Below are 17886 nucleotides of genomic sequence, written 5' to 3' on the forward strand. Positions count from 1 at the left end.
GCATCTGTCGGGGGTGCTTTGATTGTGCTTTCCCTGCCTGGCAGAAGGGGGTTGGACTAGATGGCCCTTGGGATCCCCCCACACACATACAGAGACACACACAATATCTGTCTTTCTATCATACCTATGATCAATGGCTGGATGGGAATCTGTCAGGGGTGCTTTCATTGTTCTTTCCCTGCTTGGCAGAAGGGGTTTGGGCTAGATGGTCCTTGGGGTCCCTTCCAAATGTATGACTATATTACACATCTGCATGCACACACACACACACACACACAGAGAGACACACACAATATCTGTCTTTCTATCATGCCTATGATCAATGGCTGGATAGACATCTGTCAGGGTGCTTTGATTGTGCTTTCCCTGCCTGGCAGAAGCGGGTTGGACTAGATGGCCCTTGGGATACTTTCCAAATTTATGACAATATTACACATCTGCGTGCGCAGAAGAACTTCCTCGTGTTCAGATGGAATCTCCTCTCTTGTAGTTTGAAGCCATTGTTCCGCGTCCTAGTCTCCAAGGAAGCAGAAAACAAGCTTGCTCCCTCCTCCCTGTGGCTTCCTCTCACATATTTATACATGGCTATCATATCTTCTCTCAGCCTTCTCTTCTTCATAACATTTCATAGAATCATAAGAGTTGGAAGAACTTCCTGACTGTGAGAGCCGTTCAGCAGTGGAACTCTCTGCCCCGGAGTGTGGTGGAGGCTCCTGCTTTGGAAGCTTTTAAGCAGAGGCTGGATGGCCATTTGTCAGGGGTGATTTGAATGCAATATTCCTGCTTCTTGGCAGAATGGGGTTGGACTGGATGGCCCATGAGGTCTCTTCCAACTCTTTGATTCTATGATTCTATGATTCTATGATTTCTGCGTCCCCACTCCTGGTCTTTCCTCCCCACATTCCTCCCTGGAAATGGGCCTGGGTCTTCTCTTTAGCAATGGAGGGGCGCTCTCAATACAAGTAGCCCCCTTCCCTCTTTTCAGAGCTGAAATCTGGAACTTTTACCCCAACAAGTTCATCCAGAGGGATGACACCAAGCGGTTCCATATCCTGAACACTTTGTTCAATCTGACAGGTAGGTCTGCAAGAGGCAATGGGGCGGGGGTGCAAGGGGAGACCCTTCCAATCCTCCATGCACTGACCTTTTCCTTTCCCCCCATTTTCCCCAGAGACCTACCTCTTTGCCTGTCTGGTGGACTTCTTCACCAACTGCTCCAGATACGTGAAGTGAGTGTGGTGGGGAATTGGGGGGGGGGGGTCCTGCTCCCCTACTGCTCCCCTTCTACTCCCTCTCCCCACCTGACTCCTCTTTCATCTCTTCGTGCAGCTGTGAGACCGGCTACAAGCACGGCAACCTCTTCATGTCCTTCCGCAGCATCTTCCAAGACGTCCGCGAGGCCATGGACCACGTCCACCTGTCGGTGAGGGAGGGGCCCGGGAGTTAGCCAAATTTTCCCAAAATAGCAGAGTATTTACAAGTAGAACAAGAGCACTTAGTATAAAGTGGACATGGGCCAACCGGCTGTTAGGAATTGTGGGAATTGAAGCCCAAAACACCTGGAGGGAGGGCCAAAGTTGACCCATGCTCCTGGCCATCAATAAGTTTTGGAGATTGTAACCATTTGGAAAACCACAATCTCCATAGCCTTTTGGAGGAAAATGGCATTCACAACCATCTGGAAATTGTAACCTTTTGTAAAATGATGATCTTCCAGAGAAGAGCCAAAAACTCTTCTCTTCAGTGGTATATATCCACATGTACTTACGCAAGGTAATTTGGCTTTTCAGTTGTTAGACTGATAACCCAGTTGTCTCTGATCTGTTAGGAACAGAGATTATGTCAATGCACAAAAATGTAGCAGTTCATCAGAAGTGTTCTTTTCAGTGCCCCAAAATATCTCCTCTCCCATAAACATCTTGTTTCTATATCATGCTCTCAAGAGACAAAAATAAACCAGACTTTGTTAAAAGTAACATATCTGGTTTACTCACAACCTTCATGTATACAGCATACAGGTACATAACTTGTAAATCCAGTTGCAGATAGGTTTTGAAGTGGTTTCTCTGTGCAAATAACATAGAGCATCTTTCTTACAATCTACAGCAAGATGAGTTGCTCGTAACAATCCAAAGTCTCATGGCGCCTAATGCAGTCTGTGCTCTAATGGAGTCTGTGCTCTGAGCAGTCCCAGATCTGAGCATGTGGTCTGTAGCCCCTCCCACAACCTCAAGAAACATAAAGGGAAAGCTGCCTACCAAAACATGCATATACAATACAGTAAGCACAGTCCAAAGTCTCATGGAGTCTCATGGAGTCTGTGTTCTGAGCAGTCCGAGATCTGAGCATGTGGTCTGTAGCCCCTCCCACAATCTCAGGAAACCTAAAGGGAAAACTACATACCAAAACATGCATATACAATACAGTAAACACAGTTCAAAGTTTCATGGCATCTCATGGAGTCTGTGCTTTGAGCAATCCCAGATCTGATCCTGTGATCTGTAACCCCTCCCAGAACCTCAAGAAACATAGAGTAAAGGGAAAGCTGCATACCAAAACATACATATACAATACAGTAAGCACAGTCCAAAGTCTCATGGTGTCTCATGGAGTCTGTGCTCTGAGCAGTCCCAGATCTGATCATGTGGTCTACAGCCCCACCCACAATCTCAAGAAACATAGAGTAAAGGGAAAGCTGCATATCAAAACATACATATACAATACAGTAAGCACAGTTCAAAGTCTCATGGCGTCTCATGGAGTCTGTGCTCTGAGCAGTTCCAGATCTGATCCTGTGATCTGTAACCCCTCCCAGAACCTCAAGAAACATAGAGTAAAGGGAAAACTGCATATCAAAACATACATATATAATACAGTAAGAACAGTCCAAAGTCTCATGGCATCTTATGGAGTCTGTGCTCTAAGCAGTCCCAGATCTGATCATGTGGTCTGCAGCCCCTCCCACAACCTCAAGAAACATAGAGTAAAGGGAAAGCTGCATATCAAAACATACATATGCAACACAGTAAGCAAAGATATTAATATATAAACAAATTACTAGTGGAGGTTTGAAGAAGGTAGCTATTTCCAACAATGAGGACTATAAATGTATGCAGTGTATGGTTGATTTCCGACAATCTCACAGGTGTTGCCCCACTGGCTTGGTGTCCAGAGGATGCTGACTGTGGGCCCCAAGAGCCCCTTCCATGCTTCTCATTCCTGCCCCAAACACCACCCCCACGTTGGGTGCCAAAACGTAGGAGTAAAGGCTCATTGGCACTCCTCCAGCTCTCTGCACATTGCCAAGAGTCCCCTTGGCTCAAAGAGGGAGACGTAATGGAAGACACACCACAAGTTGAATCCCAATGGCAGAAGCTGTTTATTGCAGGCCAAGCAATAGGGACAGAATGCATTGAGCATAAAGAAGGTCTGCCGCACCCCCAAATGGGGTTGTAAGGTTTTATCACTTTGACAGAGAATTAAAGATACATTCTCATTGGTATATAGCAATCAATTATCTCATTGGTCTAAGCTGGCTATACAGATGTTTATTGGCGCTCCATAATTCAAACAGGAAGGCACGTGGGATCATAGCAATGGCACAACTATAGTCTATTGTTCTCTGGGCATGAACACTCAGTTGGAAAGTATCTATAGGTTAATACTTCAAGCAGCTGGGAAATTCGGGGAGTACAAGGTAACTAGTTCTGTCTGATGTACTCTTATCCTTACGCCTGCGAGACGTGGACTATCTACAGACGCCACGCCTGGAACGATTCCATCAGAGTTGCCTCTGAAAAATCCTGCAAATCTCTTAGGAAGACAAGTGGACAAATGCCAGTGTGCTGGAAGAAGCAAAGACCACCAGCATTGAAGCGATGCTCCTCCACCATCAACTCCGCTGGACTGGCCACGTTGTCTGGATGCCCGACCACTGTCTCCCAAAGCAGTTGCGATACTCCAAACTCAAGAACGGAAAACGTAATGTTGGTGGGCAGGAAAAGAGATTTAAAGCCAACCTTAAAAACTCTGGCATAGACACTGAGAACTGGGAAGCCCTGGCTCTTGAGTGCTCCAGTTGGAGGTCAGCTGTGACCAGCAGTGCTGTGGAATTTGAAAAGGCACGAATGGAGGGTGAAAGAGAGAAACGTGCCAAGAGGAAAGTGCATCAAGCTAACCCCGACTGGGACCACCTTCCATCTGGAAACCAATGCTCTCACTACGGGAGAACAAGCAGGTCAAGAAAAGGGCTCCACAGTCACCTATGGACCCACCGCCAGTACACTGATCTTGGAGGACAATCCTACTCAGACAACGAGGGATCGCCTAAGTAAAAGTAAAGTAAGTAACTCTTATCCTTGAAGAGCAACTTCCTTTCTGTAGCAATGTTTTCCCAAAATATCAGCGCCTTCTGCAAACAAAGGCCTCTGCAAAACAGGACATATGGCTATAAATCAGGACATAATGGGATTTACAGTCATTGAAAGTGACTTCTCCTTCACTTCTATGCTTCTTTTCTTCTCCCAGGGCTCCCTGAAGGAGAAGACGCTACAGGACCTGGAGAAGTATGTGGTGAAAGACGTGAGTGGGGCCAGGAAATGGGGACTGGGGTGGGATGAATGGGGGGTGGGTCCATCCTCAGGGTTCAACTGCTCTTGGAAAGAGGATCCATGTATTTGGATGGAAGAGGGCAGCACGAAAGAGGAACGGCCAGCCCCATTCCTCTTTCGTCAGGCAGTGTTTCTCAACCTTCCTAATGCCGCGACTCCATAATACAGTTCCTCATGTTGTGGTGACCCCCAACCATAACATTATTTTTGTTGCTACTTCATAACTGTAATTTTGCTACTGTTATGAATCACAATATAAATATCTGATATGCAGGATATATTTTCATTCACTGGACCAAATTTGGCACCTGATATGCCCAAATTTGAATACTGGGATTCGTTTTGTTGGGATTTGTAGTTCATCTACAATCAAAGAGCATTCTGAACTCCACCAATGATGAAACTGAACCAAACTTGGCACACAGACTCCCATATCCAGCAGAAAATACTGGGTTTGGTGGGCATTGACCTTGAGTTTTGGTGTTGTAGTTCACCTACATCCAGAGAGCACTGTGGACTCACAGTGATGGATCTGGACCAAATTTGGAATGAATACTCAATATGCCCCAATGTGAACACTGGCGGAGTTTGGGAAAAATAGAGCTTGACATTTGGGAGTTGTAGTTGCTGGGATGTATAGTTCACCTACAATCAAAGAGCATTCTGAACCCCACCAGCGATAGAATTGGGCCAAACTTCCCACACAGGAGCCCCATGACCAACAGAAAATACAGTGTTTTCTTTTTTCCCCCTAACCCTAACCCCAAACTCCTAACTCCTAACCCTAACCCTAACCCTAACCCTAACCCAAAATACAATGTTTTCTGATTGTCTTTGGTGACCCCCCTCTGACACCCTCTCACGACCCCCCCAGGGGTCCCGACCCCCAGGTTGAGAAACGCTGCTCTAAAGGGCTCCCCGCTTTCTCAGAGCCCCTTGCTAGAAGTCCCGACTCTCAACACAGAGTGCTGCAGTGTGCAGAGGGCCTGATCCGCAATTACACTCTCCAACCCTCCACTCCCACAGGAACGGATCCCGCTGCTCCTGAGCCGCATGAAGGAGGCCGGGAAGGTCTTCCTCGCCACCAACAGTGACTACAGCTACACGGATGTGAGTCGCGCTCTCTCTCCCTATCCAAAGGCTTACCCGTCGATACCCTCTTTCTACAAGGCTGTCCCAAGGGCCACCCAGAGGACAAAGGCGGCTCACAAAGAGGGCTGCCTTCATTGGACCCAGAGCCACTGGAGCTGCCTCTGGATAGCCTGGATGGGAGCTACTCAAAAAATAATAGAGTTGGAGAAGACCCCAAGGGCTAACTAGGCAACTCCCCTGCCATACAGGAAAAAGCGCAATCAAAGCACCCCTTACTGATGGCAATCCAGCCTCTGTTTAAAAGCCTCCAAAGAAGGAGGCAGAGAGTTCCACTGTTGAACAAATCTAGATGTTCTTAGAATCATAGTGTTGGGAGTCCAACCCCCTGCCAAGAAGCAGAAACATTGCATTCAAAGCACTCCTGACAGTTGGCCATCCAGCCTCTGTTTAAAAGCTTCCAAAGAAGGAGCCTCCACCACACTCCAGGGCAGAGAGTTCCACTGCTGAACGGAGAGTTCCACTGCTGAACAGTCAGGCTTACTTTCTGCTGCCCTGGAAACGAGGACTTGGAGGCATGGGTTCAAATAACAGGAAAACAGTTTCCACTTGAACATTAGGAAGAGCTTCCTGGCTGTTCAGCAGTGGAACTCTCTGCCTTGGAATGTGGTGGAAGATCCTTCCTTGGAGGCTTTTAAACAGAGCCTGGATAGCTATCTGTTGGGGGTACTTTGATGTTGCTTTTCCTGCATTGCAGGGGGTTGGACTAGATGGCCCAAGTGGGCTCTTCCAACTCCATGATTCTATGAATCCTGACCCCGTCTTCTCACTTGGAAATGGGCTTCTCTCGTGCAGGCTATCATGACGTATTTGTTTGACTTCAATCAAGAAGGAGAGGTGAGTCCATGGAGTGTGTGCACCAGTGGTTCCATGGCCTGTGAGCCCCAGCGGACCCTCAAAAGCAAGTGACACCTGGCAGTGTGGTGGCCTGTAATGTGGTCAGGGGACAAGCAACAATCCGGTAGGGAGGGAGTGGGCACTGGCCAAGTGGTCTCCTTCCTGCCCTTGGATGGAGAAGGGCAAGAGCCAGGTGATCTGTCCTTCACCTTTCTCTGTCCCTCACTGCCTCCATCTTGACTAGTCCTTCTCTGCTGCAGGAGGGACCTGACCCTCGGCGCTCCTGGCGCTCCTATTTCGACCTCATTGTGGTGGATACTCGCAAGCCACTGTTCTTCGCGGAGGGGACGGTCCTGCGCCAGGTCAACACCGTAAGTGTCCAGTGGGGAAGGAAGGGGGCAGGGATTGGGGCAGCAGAGGAACCCAGGCTGGCTCAAGGGACCTCAAGGTTTCCTAAAGCAGAGCGAGTGGGCAACGGTATCCCAACCTATCACTAAGCAGGGACTATGATATTATGCTTACTTACTTAGGTGATCCCTCATTGTCCAAGTAGGATAGTCTTCCAAGATCAGTGTACTGATGGGTCCGTAGGTGACTGTGGAGCCCTATTCTTGATCTGCATCTTCTCCCGCAGTGAGGACATTGGTTTCCAGGTGGAAGGTGGTCTCGGTCGGGGTTGGCTTGATGCGCCTTCCTCTTGGCACGTTTCTCTCTTTTGCCCTCCATTCGTGCCTCTTCAAATTCTACAGCACTGCTGGTCACAGCTGACCTCCAGCTGGAGCGCTCAAGGGCCAGGGCTTCCCAGTTCTCAGTGTCTGTGCCAGAGTTTTTAAGGTTGGCTTTGAGCCCATCTTTCAATCTCTTTCTCTGTCCTCCAACATTCCGTTTTCCATCCTTGACTGGAGTAGAGCAACTACCTTGGGAGACGGTGGTCGGGCATCCGGACAACGTGGCCAGTCCAGTAGAGTTGATGGCAGAGGACCATCGCTTCATTGCTGGTAGTCTTTGCTTCTTCCAGCACGCTGACATTTGTCCGCTTGTCTTCCCAAGAGATTTGCAGGATTTTCCAGAGGCAATGCTGATGGAATCGTTCCAGGAGTTGCATGTGACATCTAGATAGTCCACATCTCGCAGGCGTATAGCAGGGTTGGGAGGACAATAGCTTTATAAACAAGCACCTTGATATCCCTATGGATGTCCTGGTCCTCAAACACTCTCTGCTTCATTCGGGAAAAAGCTGCACTCGCAGAGCTCAGGCATTGTTGTATTTCAGTGTCAATGTTGACTTTTGTGTGGCTGCCAAGGTAGCGGAAATTTTCTAATGTTACACCATTAAGCTTGCATTGGAGAGGGATTGGTTTTCTCGATTTTTAATTTTAGGCCGAACTTCTCATATGCTTCTCATATGCTCATAGGCAAGTCCCCAAGTTATGGACAAAGAGAGGTTCTGTAGGTTTGTTCTTAAGTTGAATTTTTATGTAAGTCGGAGCAGAGACATTTCTTACGTGTGACTTTAGTCAAATCATAGAATCATAGAATCATAGAATCAAAGAGTTGGAAGAGACCTCATGGGCCATCCAGTCCAACCCCCTGCCAAGAAGCAGGAATATTGCATTCAAATCACCCCTGACAAATGGCCATCCAGCCTTTGCTTAAAAGCCCCCAAAGAAGGAGCCTCCACCACACTCCGGGGCAGAGAGTTCCACTGCTGAACGGCTCTCACAGTCAGGATGTTCTTCCTAATGTTCAGATGGAATCTCCTCTCTTGTAGTTTGAAGCCATTGTTCCGCGTCCTAGTCTCCAAGGAAGCAGAAAACAAGCTTGCTCCCTCCTCCCTGTGGCTTCCTCTCACATATTTATACATGGCTATCATATCTCCTCTCAGCCTTCTCTTCTTCAGGCTAAACATGCCCAGTTCCCTAAGCCGCTCCTCATAGGGCTTGTTCTCCAGACCCTTGATCATTTTAGTCACCCTCCTCTGGACACATTCCAGCTTGTCAATATCTCTCTTGAATTGTGGTGCCCAGAATTGGACACAATATTCCAGATGTGGTCTAACCAAAGCAGAATATATATAGCTTTGGATGCATAGGGAAGGGTGAACACCCAGTGTCTGTTGCTGTTTGGAAGATTTCATCCTACTTTCTGTCTTTGTGACAATTGGGTTTTTTTTTGAAAATTTGGCTTGCTGTGGAAGCAAGGATTGGAGATAACTTACAGAACCTCGGTTGTTCATAACTTGGGGACTGCCTGTATATATTAGATATATCATATCATCCTAGAATTAGCTTGTTGTAGAATTTGACGTGTTGTGGAAGCAAGGATTAGAGATAAAGCTTCACTGGAGACCCCTTTTCCTATTATACTAACTCTTCCAGGAATAAATTTCCCTTCTGAGGATAAGATTCTGTTGGGCGAGTAGGCTTAGTAACAAAAGACCCTCTCCATAAATGCACAGCAGAGTAATTTATCAGCAGCAGCGTGACCCAGCACAACTAGACCAAAGTGACAGAAAGAACAAAAACACACAGACCAATGCTATCTCTTCCATAGGGGGCTTTTTTTTTTTGGTAGTAAAATATGGTTTCCACAAACCAATAAAGTCCTTTATACTTCCGTCTTTACTTCCATGCTGGGCTTCTTCCTCATGCAGATAAACAGCTTCGCTCTCATAGAGCTTCCTCTCACACTGAAATTACACAGGAGCTTCACATAGTAGCTTTACACAGCTTTACACATGAGGCCTTTAAAACATGGAGCTTCTCTCACCAAAGCTTCTCACACTCTGAGGCCTTCTCACAGTTGGAGACCTTTCTCCCACTGAGGTTTACCTCTGACTGATGGCTACTAAGCTAATTAATTTTTAATATTTCTGACAGATTCCTTTCACTTTCTGTTGTCTCACTCCATTCTTAACTAGAAGTTGTTTGTAAGTCAGATGTTTGTAACTGGGGGGGGGGGGGGTGTGTGTGCAGTTTGTATATTCATTTATCTACTAGGTTCTTGTGGGTTTTTTCGGGCTATATGGCCATGTTCTAGAGGCATTTTTTCCTGACGTTTCGCCTGCATCTATGGCAAGCATCCTCAGAGGTAGTGAGGTCTGTTGGAATTAGGAATATGGGTTTATATATCTGTGGAATGACTGGGGTGGGGCCAAGAGCTCTTCTGTGCTGGAGCTAGGTGTGAATGTTTCAGCTGACCACCTTCATTAACATTTGAAGGCCTGTCTGAGCCTGGGGGTATCTTTTGTTGAGAGGTGTTAAGATGTGCCTGGTTGTTTCCTCTCTGCTGTTTTGCTGTTGTAATTTTAGAGTTTTTAAATACTGATAGTGATTCCAGCCATGAAAGCCTTCGACAATACATTTATCTCCTGTTTGTAACTCTTTATGGAGAGCTAGAGTGCCCCAGAGCCTGAGAATGGGTGAGGGAAACAGTCTGCAGAGGGATGCAGACTCCATTCCATGTATTTCTGATATATCATCCTTGTCCATGGTTGCAGGACACGGGGAATCTGCGGATTGGGACCTACACGGGGCCCCTCCAGCACAGCACCGTCTACTCTGGAGGTATGGCCTCCATGTCCTATCCCCATGCCGGGCCCCCTTCCCCTTCCCTTTTTGCTGTGGGGTAGTGCTGGGGGCAGTGTGTGTGACCCCAACCCCGGGATCTCCCATTCCGGCCCAGGCTCCTCGGATGTGGTGTGCGACCTTTTGGGAGTCAAGGGGAAAGACATCCTCTACATCGGGGACCACATCTTTGGGGACATCCTCAAGTCCAAGAAGCGGCAGGGATGGAGGACCTTCCTGGTGGTGCCTGAACTGGCCAAGGAGCTCCACGTCTGGACTGAGAAGAGCGGTGAGGGACAGAATGCGATGGGGATGGAAATGGATAATGGGCACATGCCCTTCAGAAGGCTTCCCACCCATGGCACCAGTCTTGTTGTTGGGGTTTAAAAATGGAGAAAAGCAGCAAAATAAAACGGCAGTATATAGCAAGTTAGCAGAGCCGTAGCGAAGCCTCTGAGCACAGCAGTAGAGCAAACGAACTCCAGCCATTCAAGCAGCAGAGACAGGTTTAAAAAGTTACAAAAAGCTTTAGTGGAAAGAATGACATTTTTGTATAGGAAAGTTAGGGATCTATCTATCTCTGGACGGAGAGAAGGACAAAGGGAAAACAGACCTGGAGTTCTATGTGGTCTGAAATTTTAAGAAAGGAGATATGTCTCTGAGAGTTATGAGTCTCACAAACAGGAAATAGAGAGAATAGAAGACACGCACAGAGGTAATGATGGGTTCACTCTACATCCGACCTTAGCTGCCTATCCATATTTGCCATCAATGAGGACTACAAACTTGTGCAGGGCATGGTTGACTTCCAACACATGTGTCCAGTTGAAATCTTGGCTGGCCCCAAAGACCCTCTAAGACACTAATACTCCAGGCAGAATAATAATAATAATAATAATAATAATAATAGGAAATGAATAATAGGAAATAATAATAGGAAATAATAATAATAATAATAATAATAATAATAGGAAAGTGTCCGACGTGCATTCAAATACAGAAGCCAGCATAGTGATCTTGTTTGCTGTGTACTAATCTTGTTATGTATCTGATAATAATAATAATAATGATGATAATGATGATGATGATATGTGGATTTAAAGATCGAACTGCAAAGACTCTGACACAAGCCAGTCAAGGTGGTCCCAGAGGTGATGGGCACACTGGGTGCAGTGCCTAAAGACCTTGGCCTGCACTTAAACACAATCAGTGCTGACAAACTTACCATCTGCCAACTGCAAAAGGTCACCTAACTGGGATCTGCATGCATTATTTGCCGATACATCACACAGTCCTAGACACCTGGGAAGTGTCTGATGTGTGGTCCAGTACGAAAGCCAGTAGAGTGATCTTGTTTGCTGTGTACCAATCTTGTTGTATATTTATTTAAAACATTTATACCGCATCCTTCTCCACCTCCGAGGAGGGACTCCGAACGGCTTCCGAACAGGCGACAATTCAATTCCAACATAGTAAAAACACATAATAAATACATCCATACATTAAATAACATCAAGAACTGGGACTGTGGCACAGCTGGCTGGGAGTCGGCTGCATTAAAATCACTACTGACCGAAAGGTCATGATTTCGAAGCCAGCTCGGGTTGGAGTGAGCTCCCAACCAAAACTGTGTAGCTTTGCATCTGTCAAGTAGGAAAATTGGGTACCACTTTGTGTGGAGGCTAATTTAATTGATTTATGAGGCCATAAAAATCTCCAGGAAGAATGCAAAGAATAAGGTAGCTCCCCTGGTGGCCAGAAGCTGGAATGTTAACTAGCTTATGAGTGTCTGTCTATATACGTTGTGTGTCCATGGCATTGAATGTTTGCTCCATTGACTCAAGTTCTTCCTGGTCTCTTCCTGTTTGCAGAACTCTTTGAGGAGCTGCGGAGTCTGGACGTCTTCCTGGCGGAGCTTTACCAGTGAGTACCAGGAGGCCTTCTCCGGCCACAAGGGGAGAGAGACCCTTGGCCAGGCCAACAACAATTACACTTTGATTTTTGTTCCTGGGTTATAAATGTCATTTCCTGATTCGTTCTATCTGTGTGCCACGTTTGGTTCAGTTCCATCATTGGTGGAGTTTAGAAGGCTCTTTGATTGTAGGTGAACTATAAACCCCAGAAACTATAACACCCAAATGACCAACTCAATTTTTTTGAGTGATGGTCACTCATTGGGTTAGTAGGTGTCTTGTGGCCAAATTTGGCAGCAATTCGTCCAGTGGTTTTTGAGTTATGTTAATCCCACAAACATTACATTTTTATTTATATAGATTATTATTGTTGTTGTTGTCTTTGACTATGTAAACATATGCGGTTTGCACCTCAAAGTTCTTTGTTCTCACCTACACCTTTCTTGCCACTGTTCACCTTCTTTGTTTTTCATAATGCAGTTTCCCAAGTGCCATTTTGGGTTGGTGTCTTCAGCTGGGAGGGTCGAAGTTTGCCCATGCCTGCATTAGAGGGTCAGCCACAACACTAAGCACCCCACCAAATCATGGGAGAGAAGGTGTATAGATGGTGATGTCAGCACCATTCAAGTTGCACCTTCCCTCTTTTCCCAGGTACCTGGACAGCGGGAGCAACGAACGCCCGGACATCAGTGCCCTCAAGAAGCAGATCCAGGTGGGTCCCTATGGGGCTCCCTTCTCTGGGGAAGGGACCCCTCCTTCCCAGCCAATGGGATTCCCTAGTGACCAAGCCCTGCTTTCGTCTCTTCCTCCCTTGCAGAAAGTCACCCACGAGATGGACATGTGCTATGGGAAGATGGGCAGCCTCTTCCGCTGTGGATCCCGCCAGACCCTCTTTGCCAGCCAGCTGACCCGCTACGCCGACCTCTACGCTGCCTCCTTTGTCAACTTCCTCTATTACCCTTTCAGCTACCTCTTCCGGGCACCCTCCACCCTGGTACATGTGTGTATGAGGAGGGGGCATTGCAAATTGGGAAGGGGGTGGCACTTAAGCTCCCAGCTCTGCCTGTTTCCAGGATCATAGAATCATAAAATCAAAGAGTTGGAAGAAACCTCATGGGCCATCCAGTCCAACCCCTGCCAAGAAGCAGGAATATTGCATTCAAATCACCCCTGACAGATGGCCATCCAGCCTCTGTTTAAAAGCTTCCAAAGAAGGAGCCTCCACTACACTCCGGGGCAGAGAGTTCCCCTGCTGAACGGCTCTCACAGTCAGGAAGTTCTTCCTCATGTTCAGATGGAATCTCCTCTCTTGTACTTTGAAGCCATTGTTCCACGTCCTAGTCTCCAAGGAAGCAGAAAACAAGCTTGCTCCCTCCTCCCTGTGGCTTCCTCTCACATATTTATACATGGCTATCATATTTCCTCTCAGGAGGTGGAAGCTCTTTATTTGGTTAACTTGAACTAACCAAACAAAGGAAGATTATTTGAAAAATGTGCTACCTTTTATTACCCTTTATAGCTCACTGTGATTGTTGCCAAGTGTTCGTTTGGGAAAGAGACTAGTGATTTTTAATAGGACATGCTGAATGTGCCTTATGAACCGGCGCGAGCTCTAAGATCTTCCGGGGAGGCCCTCCTCTTAGTCCCACTACCATCTCAAGCGCGGTTGGTGGGAACGAGAGGGAGAGCCTTCTCGGTGGTGGCCCCCTGCCTCTGGCACGCCCTTCCAAGGGAAATAAGACAGACCCCATCCCACCCCTTCTTTCGTAAGAGCTTGAAGACCTGGTGGTTTCAACAAGCCTTTGAAAATGAACAGTTCTAACTCAGCCCTACACATTGTCAAATACGGCCTTATTCTTCCTACCAATTACCCAGATCATTTCCTCTAATCGGCTCTGGAATGAACAGCCACAGACCCGTACCTAATATTATTGTTGCCTGCCATCGCAATGCATTTAATTCCCGGCCCCCCTAGAATTTTTGGGTTTGCACAAATCTTGGTTCGGCCTTTTAAATTGCCTTGAACAGGCAGGATTTCTTTTAATATATGTGTGTTATGGCGACAATTTTTATGCTTATATTTTGTTTTGTTCATCTTATGGTCATGTTGTTTTTTACTTTGTATGTTTTGTGATGTTACCTGGGAACCGCTCTGAGTCCCCCCGGGTTTATTAAAGTTTATTATAATTATATCATCATTATTACATCAACATCATCATCATCATCATCATCATCATTATCTTTCATCACAAGAACAGAGAAGCATCCCGAGCCCTGAAGATTACCTGGGAAGGAATCCCCCTGGAGCATTGCAGCGCACCCAAATACCTGGGAGTCACTCTGGACCATGCTCTTACCTACAAGAAGCACTGCCTGAACATCAAGCAAAAAGTGGGTGCTAGAAACAATATCATACGAAAGCTGACTGGCACAACCTGGGGATCACAACCAGATACAGTGAAGACATTTGCCCTTGCGCTGTGCTACTCTGCTGCTGAGTATGCATGCCCAGTGTGGAACACATCTCACCACACTAAAACAGTGGATGTGGCTCTTAATGAGACATGCCGCATTATCACGGGGTGTCTGCGCCCTACACCACTGGAGAAATTACACTGCTTAGCCGGTATTGCACCACCTGACATCCGCCGGGAAGTAGCAGCCAATAGTAAAAGGATCAAGGCAGAGACATCTCTAGCTCATCCCCTGTTTGATGAGCCAGCACGTCAACGACTTAAATCTAGAAATAGTTTTCTAAGATCTACAGAGACACTCGCTGGAACACCTCAGCAAGCGAGAGTCCAAAAGTGGCAGGCTCAAACCCAGAACCTCAACCAATGGCTGATACCAAATGAGAGACTCCCCCCTGGGCACACAGAGGACTGGGCGACTAGGAAGGCGCTGAACAGACTGCGCTCTGGCACCACGACATGCAGAGCCAACCTTCAGAAATGGGGCCACAAAGTGGAGTCCACGACATGCGAGTGCGGAGAGGAGCAAACCACTGACCACCTGCTGCAATGCAACCTGAGCCCTGCCACATGCACAATGGAGGACCTTCCTGCGGTAACACCAGAAGCACTCCAAGTGGCCAGATACTGGTCAAAGGACATTTAATCAACTACCAAGCTCACAAATTTTGTATTCTGTCTGTTTGTTTGCTTTGTTCCGTTAGAAATGTAATATAATCGACTGGTTGCCCTGACACGACAAATAAATATGTATTATTATTATTATTATTATTATTATTATTATTATTATTATTATCTAACTTCATACTGCTTGAATAAATCAGTTATTTGGCCTGAACTTTTATTTTCCGCTTCCCTTCCAGATGCCCCATGAATCCACTGTGGAGCACATGCGGCTGGACATCGTGGAGGGTTTCCAAGTCAGGCAGCAGGTGAGTTCTCCTCTGTAGCCCTACAGGCCCCTCTTTTTTGTGTGTGGGGGCAATGCAGGGACTCACACATCCCAGTTCTATGCCACTTTCCAAAAGCTTCATTCCCAAACACCAAACACTGTTGAGGCCTGGGCAAACTGGAGAAGCATTCCTTGTGGGAGGCATAGTGGGGAGTGGGTGCCATTGGTGAGGGAGGGGGAACCACATAGGTGTGAAAATAGACCATCACCCTGTTAGGGAAAACTACCCTAAAATAAAGCAGCAGAGCATCCAATAACAAACAGGATACAAAAGTTGAGCATCAGCTCACTAGTGACCAGAGCATGAAGTGCCGTGTGATGTGGCTGTAAAGAATTCAGAACTTAGGAGGCAAACGTGCAGAGTCCAATCTTAATAAATCACCAAAGTTTTATCAAGAACTCGGTCTGAGCTACTCTAACACCCATCTCTTCTAAGGTTTCAAGAAAGGGAAAAATCTCAATCACTCCATCTCTCCTGACACACAAGCAGAGAAATCTCAAAGCACACAGCACACACTCTCCATAAGAAGGCAGAAGTTAGATAAAAAAAGCTTGCAGTAGCAAAGTATCCATTTTAAACAATCAATTGGAATGAGAGCAGAAACAGAAAAAGAGAACAAAATAGTTTATGCTAAACTAACTAACTGCTCCTTGTTGAGAACTTGAGACTTGGGCAGTGTGGGGTTGAATGTATTATTGAAGGCTTTCATGGCCGGAATCACTGGGTTGTTGTAGGTTTTTTGGGCTGTATGGCCGTGTTCTAGAAGCATTCTCTCCTGCATCTATGGCAGGCATCCTCAGAGGTAGTAAGGCCTGGTTGCGAGACCTCACAACCTCTGAGGATGCTTGCCATAGATGCAGGCGAAACATCAGGAGAGAATGCTTCTAGAACAAGGCCATACAGCCCGGAAAACCTACAACAACCAAATACTAATTATTATTATTATATGATATATAATAATATATTATATATTATATATACTACAACTTATGATATAACACAATGTATTACATAATACTAATAGCATAATATACTAGTTTTTATTTATTTATTTATTTAGAATATTTGTATACCGCCCCTCTCAGCCTTCCAGCGACTCGAGGCGGTTTACAAGGCAAAAATTCAATGCCACCAGAAACACAGATACAATATACAGTATAAAACGTCAACAGCAATAAAATAATAACATTATAATAAAACATACTTTAATCGATACTCATTAAAATTGCAGTATAGTAGTATAGCATAATATAATAATAAAAGGTATAGGTTGGCATTGAATGGGATTGAATGTATTGTCGAAGGCTTTCATGGCTGGAATTACTGGGTTGTTGTAGGTTTTTCGGGCTGTATGGCCATGTTCTAGAAGCATTCTCTCCTGACATTTCACCTGCATCTGTGGCAGGCATCCCAAAGGTCTGACCTCACAACCTCTGTGGATACCTGCCACAGATGCAGGCGAAATGTCAGGATAGAATGCTTCTAGAACATGGCCATACAGCCCGAAAACCTACAAAAACCCAGTGTAAGGTTGAATTCTAACATACGTCAGGTCAAAACCGGGAGCTTTAGAAAAAATGGGGCTGGGGGTGTCTCATTTACTCGCCGAAATGGTTTTGCGCATGGAAGCCTCTCCATTGCATACAATTCTAACATTGGGAAAGTGTTTTGTTTTTTTTAAAGCAAAGATACTGTTCCAATTCCGGTGGAATTGGAACATTATATCCCAGTATTTTGTTGTTCATTCATTGAGTCGAGCTCCCTGTCAGTTGTGGCCACCCCCAGCTCCTTCAAGGTCAAGCCAGTCACTTCAAGGATACCATCCATCCATTTTGCCCTTGGTCGGCCCCTCTTCCTTTTTCCTTCCATTTCCCAGTGTTGGCAAGTGTCTATTCCTTTATTTTCCCCTGACAGGATCTCCAAAATGTTTTGCAAGAGGCCAACCACTCCGAGGAGCAAGAGAACTGAATCCCTCTCCATCCGTAACATGCCTGAGATGATTGGGACTTCGGCTACACAGAGAGGGAGGAGATGGATGAATGCAAGGGGCTGCAGGCAAATATCTCCCCTTCCCCATATGTCGCCCCAAATGCCAGTGTGATCTCAGGGGCTTGGCTTTTGCCTGGCCTCAGGCGGAAAGGGCCCAGGAGGAGGGTTACTCAGCTTTGTTCGCTTCCTTGGAATCCCAAGCAGCAGGAACTGGAGGACAAAGCTCCCCTTGCTGTTTCTTCGTCCCTCTTATCTCATCTGGCTTTTGACATTGCACTAAAATCTATTAAAGTCTATGGGACATTGCCTTCTGTGAGTTGTGTTCTCGCTCGTATGTTTCTTGTTCCCCAAGCACCCTGAGTATACACTATGCTGGGCCTCTACATGAAGCCAATTAT

General features: G+C 46.3%; 1 protein-coding gene across 2 annotated transcripts in view; it reads left to right on the top strand.

Annotated features, from left to right (window-relative positions):
• The window catches only part of NT5DC4 (5'-nucleotidase domain containing 4), a 24941-nt gene extending 7137 nt beyond the window's left edge, over window positions 1-17804 (top strand). The window contains exons 5-18 of one of the 2 annotated variants that reach the window (XM_067470724.1): window positions 986-1077; window positions 1172-1229; window positions 1330-1423; window positions 4528-4581; window positions 5637-5720; window positions 6555-6596; window positions 6857-6967; window positions 10096-10162; window positions 10281-10451; window positions 12034-12085; window positions 12727-12787; window positions 12893-13075; window positions 15410-15478; window positions 17414-17804. In XM_067470724.1, coding sequence (XP_067326825.1) covers window positions 986-1077; window positions 1172-1229; window positions 1330-1423; window positions 4528-4581; window positions 5637-5720; window positions 6555-6596; window positions 6857-6967; window positions 10096-10162; window positions 10281-10451; window positions 12034-12085; window positions 12727-12787; window positions 12893-13075; window positions 15410-15478; window positions 17414-17467 — 1192 coding nt within the window. In that variant the 3' untranslated portion in view covers window positions 17468-17804. The remainder of the gene's footprint in view (window positions 1-985; window positions 1078-1171; window positions 1230-1329; window positions 1424-4527; window positions 4582-5636; window positions 5721-6554; window positions 6597-6856; window positions 6968-10095; window positions 10163-10280; window positions 10452-12033; window positions 12086-12726; window positions 12788-12892; window positions 13076-15409; window positions 15479-17413) is intronic. The other variant, XM_067470725.1, reaches the window with a different exon arrangement.
• The last annotated feature ends 82 nt before the right edge of the window (window positions 17805-17886 follow it).

Source organism: Anolis sagrei, chromosome 7, assembly GCF_037176765.1.
Source record: "Anolis sagrei isolate rAnoSag1 chromosome 7, rAnoSag1.mat, whole genome shotgun sequence".
NCBI lineage: Eukaryota > Metazoa > Chordata > Lepidosauria > Squamata > Dactyloidae > Anolis > Anolis sagrei.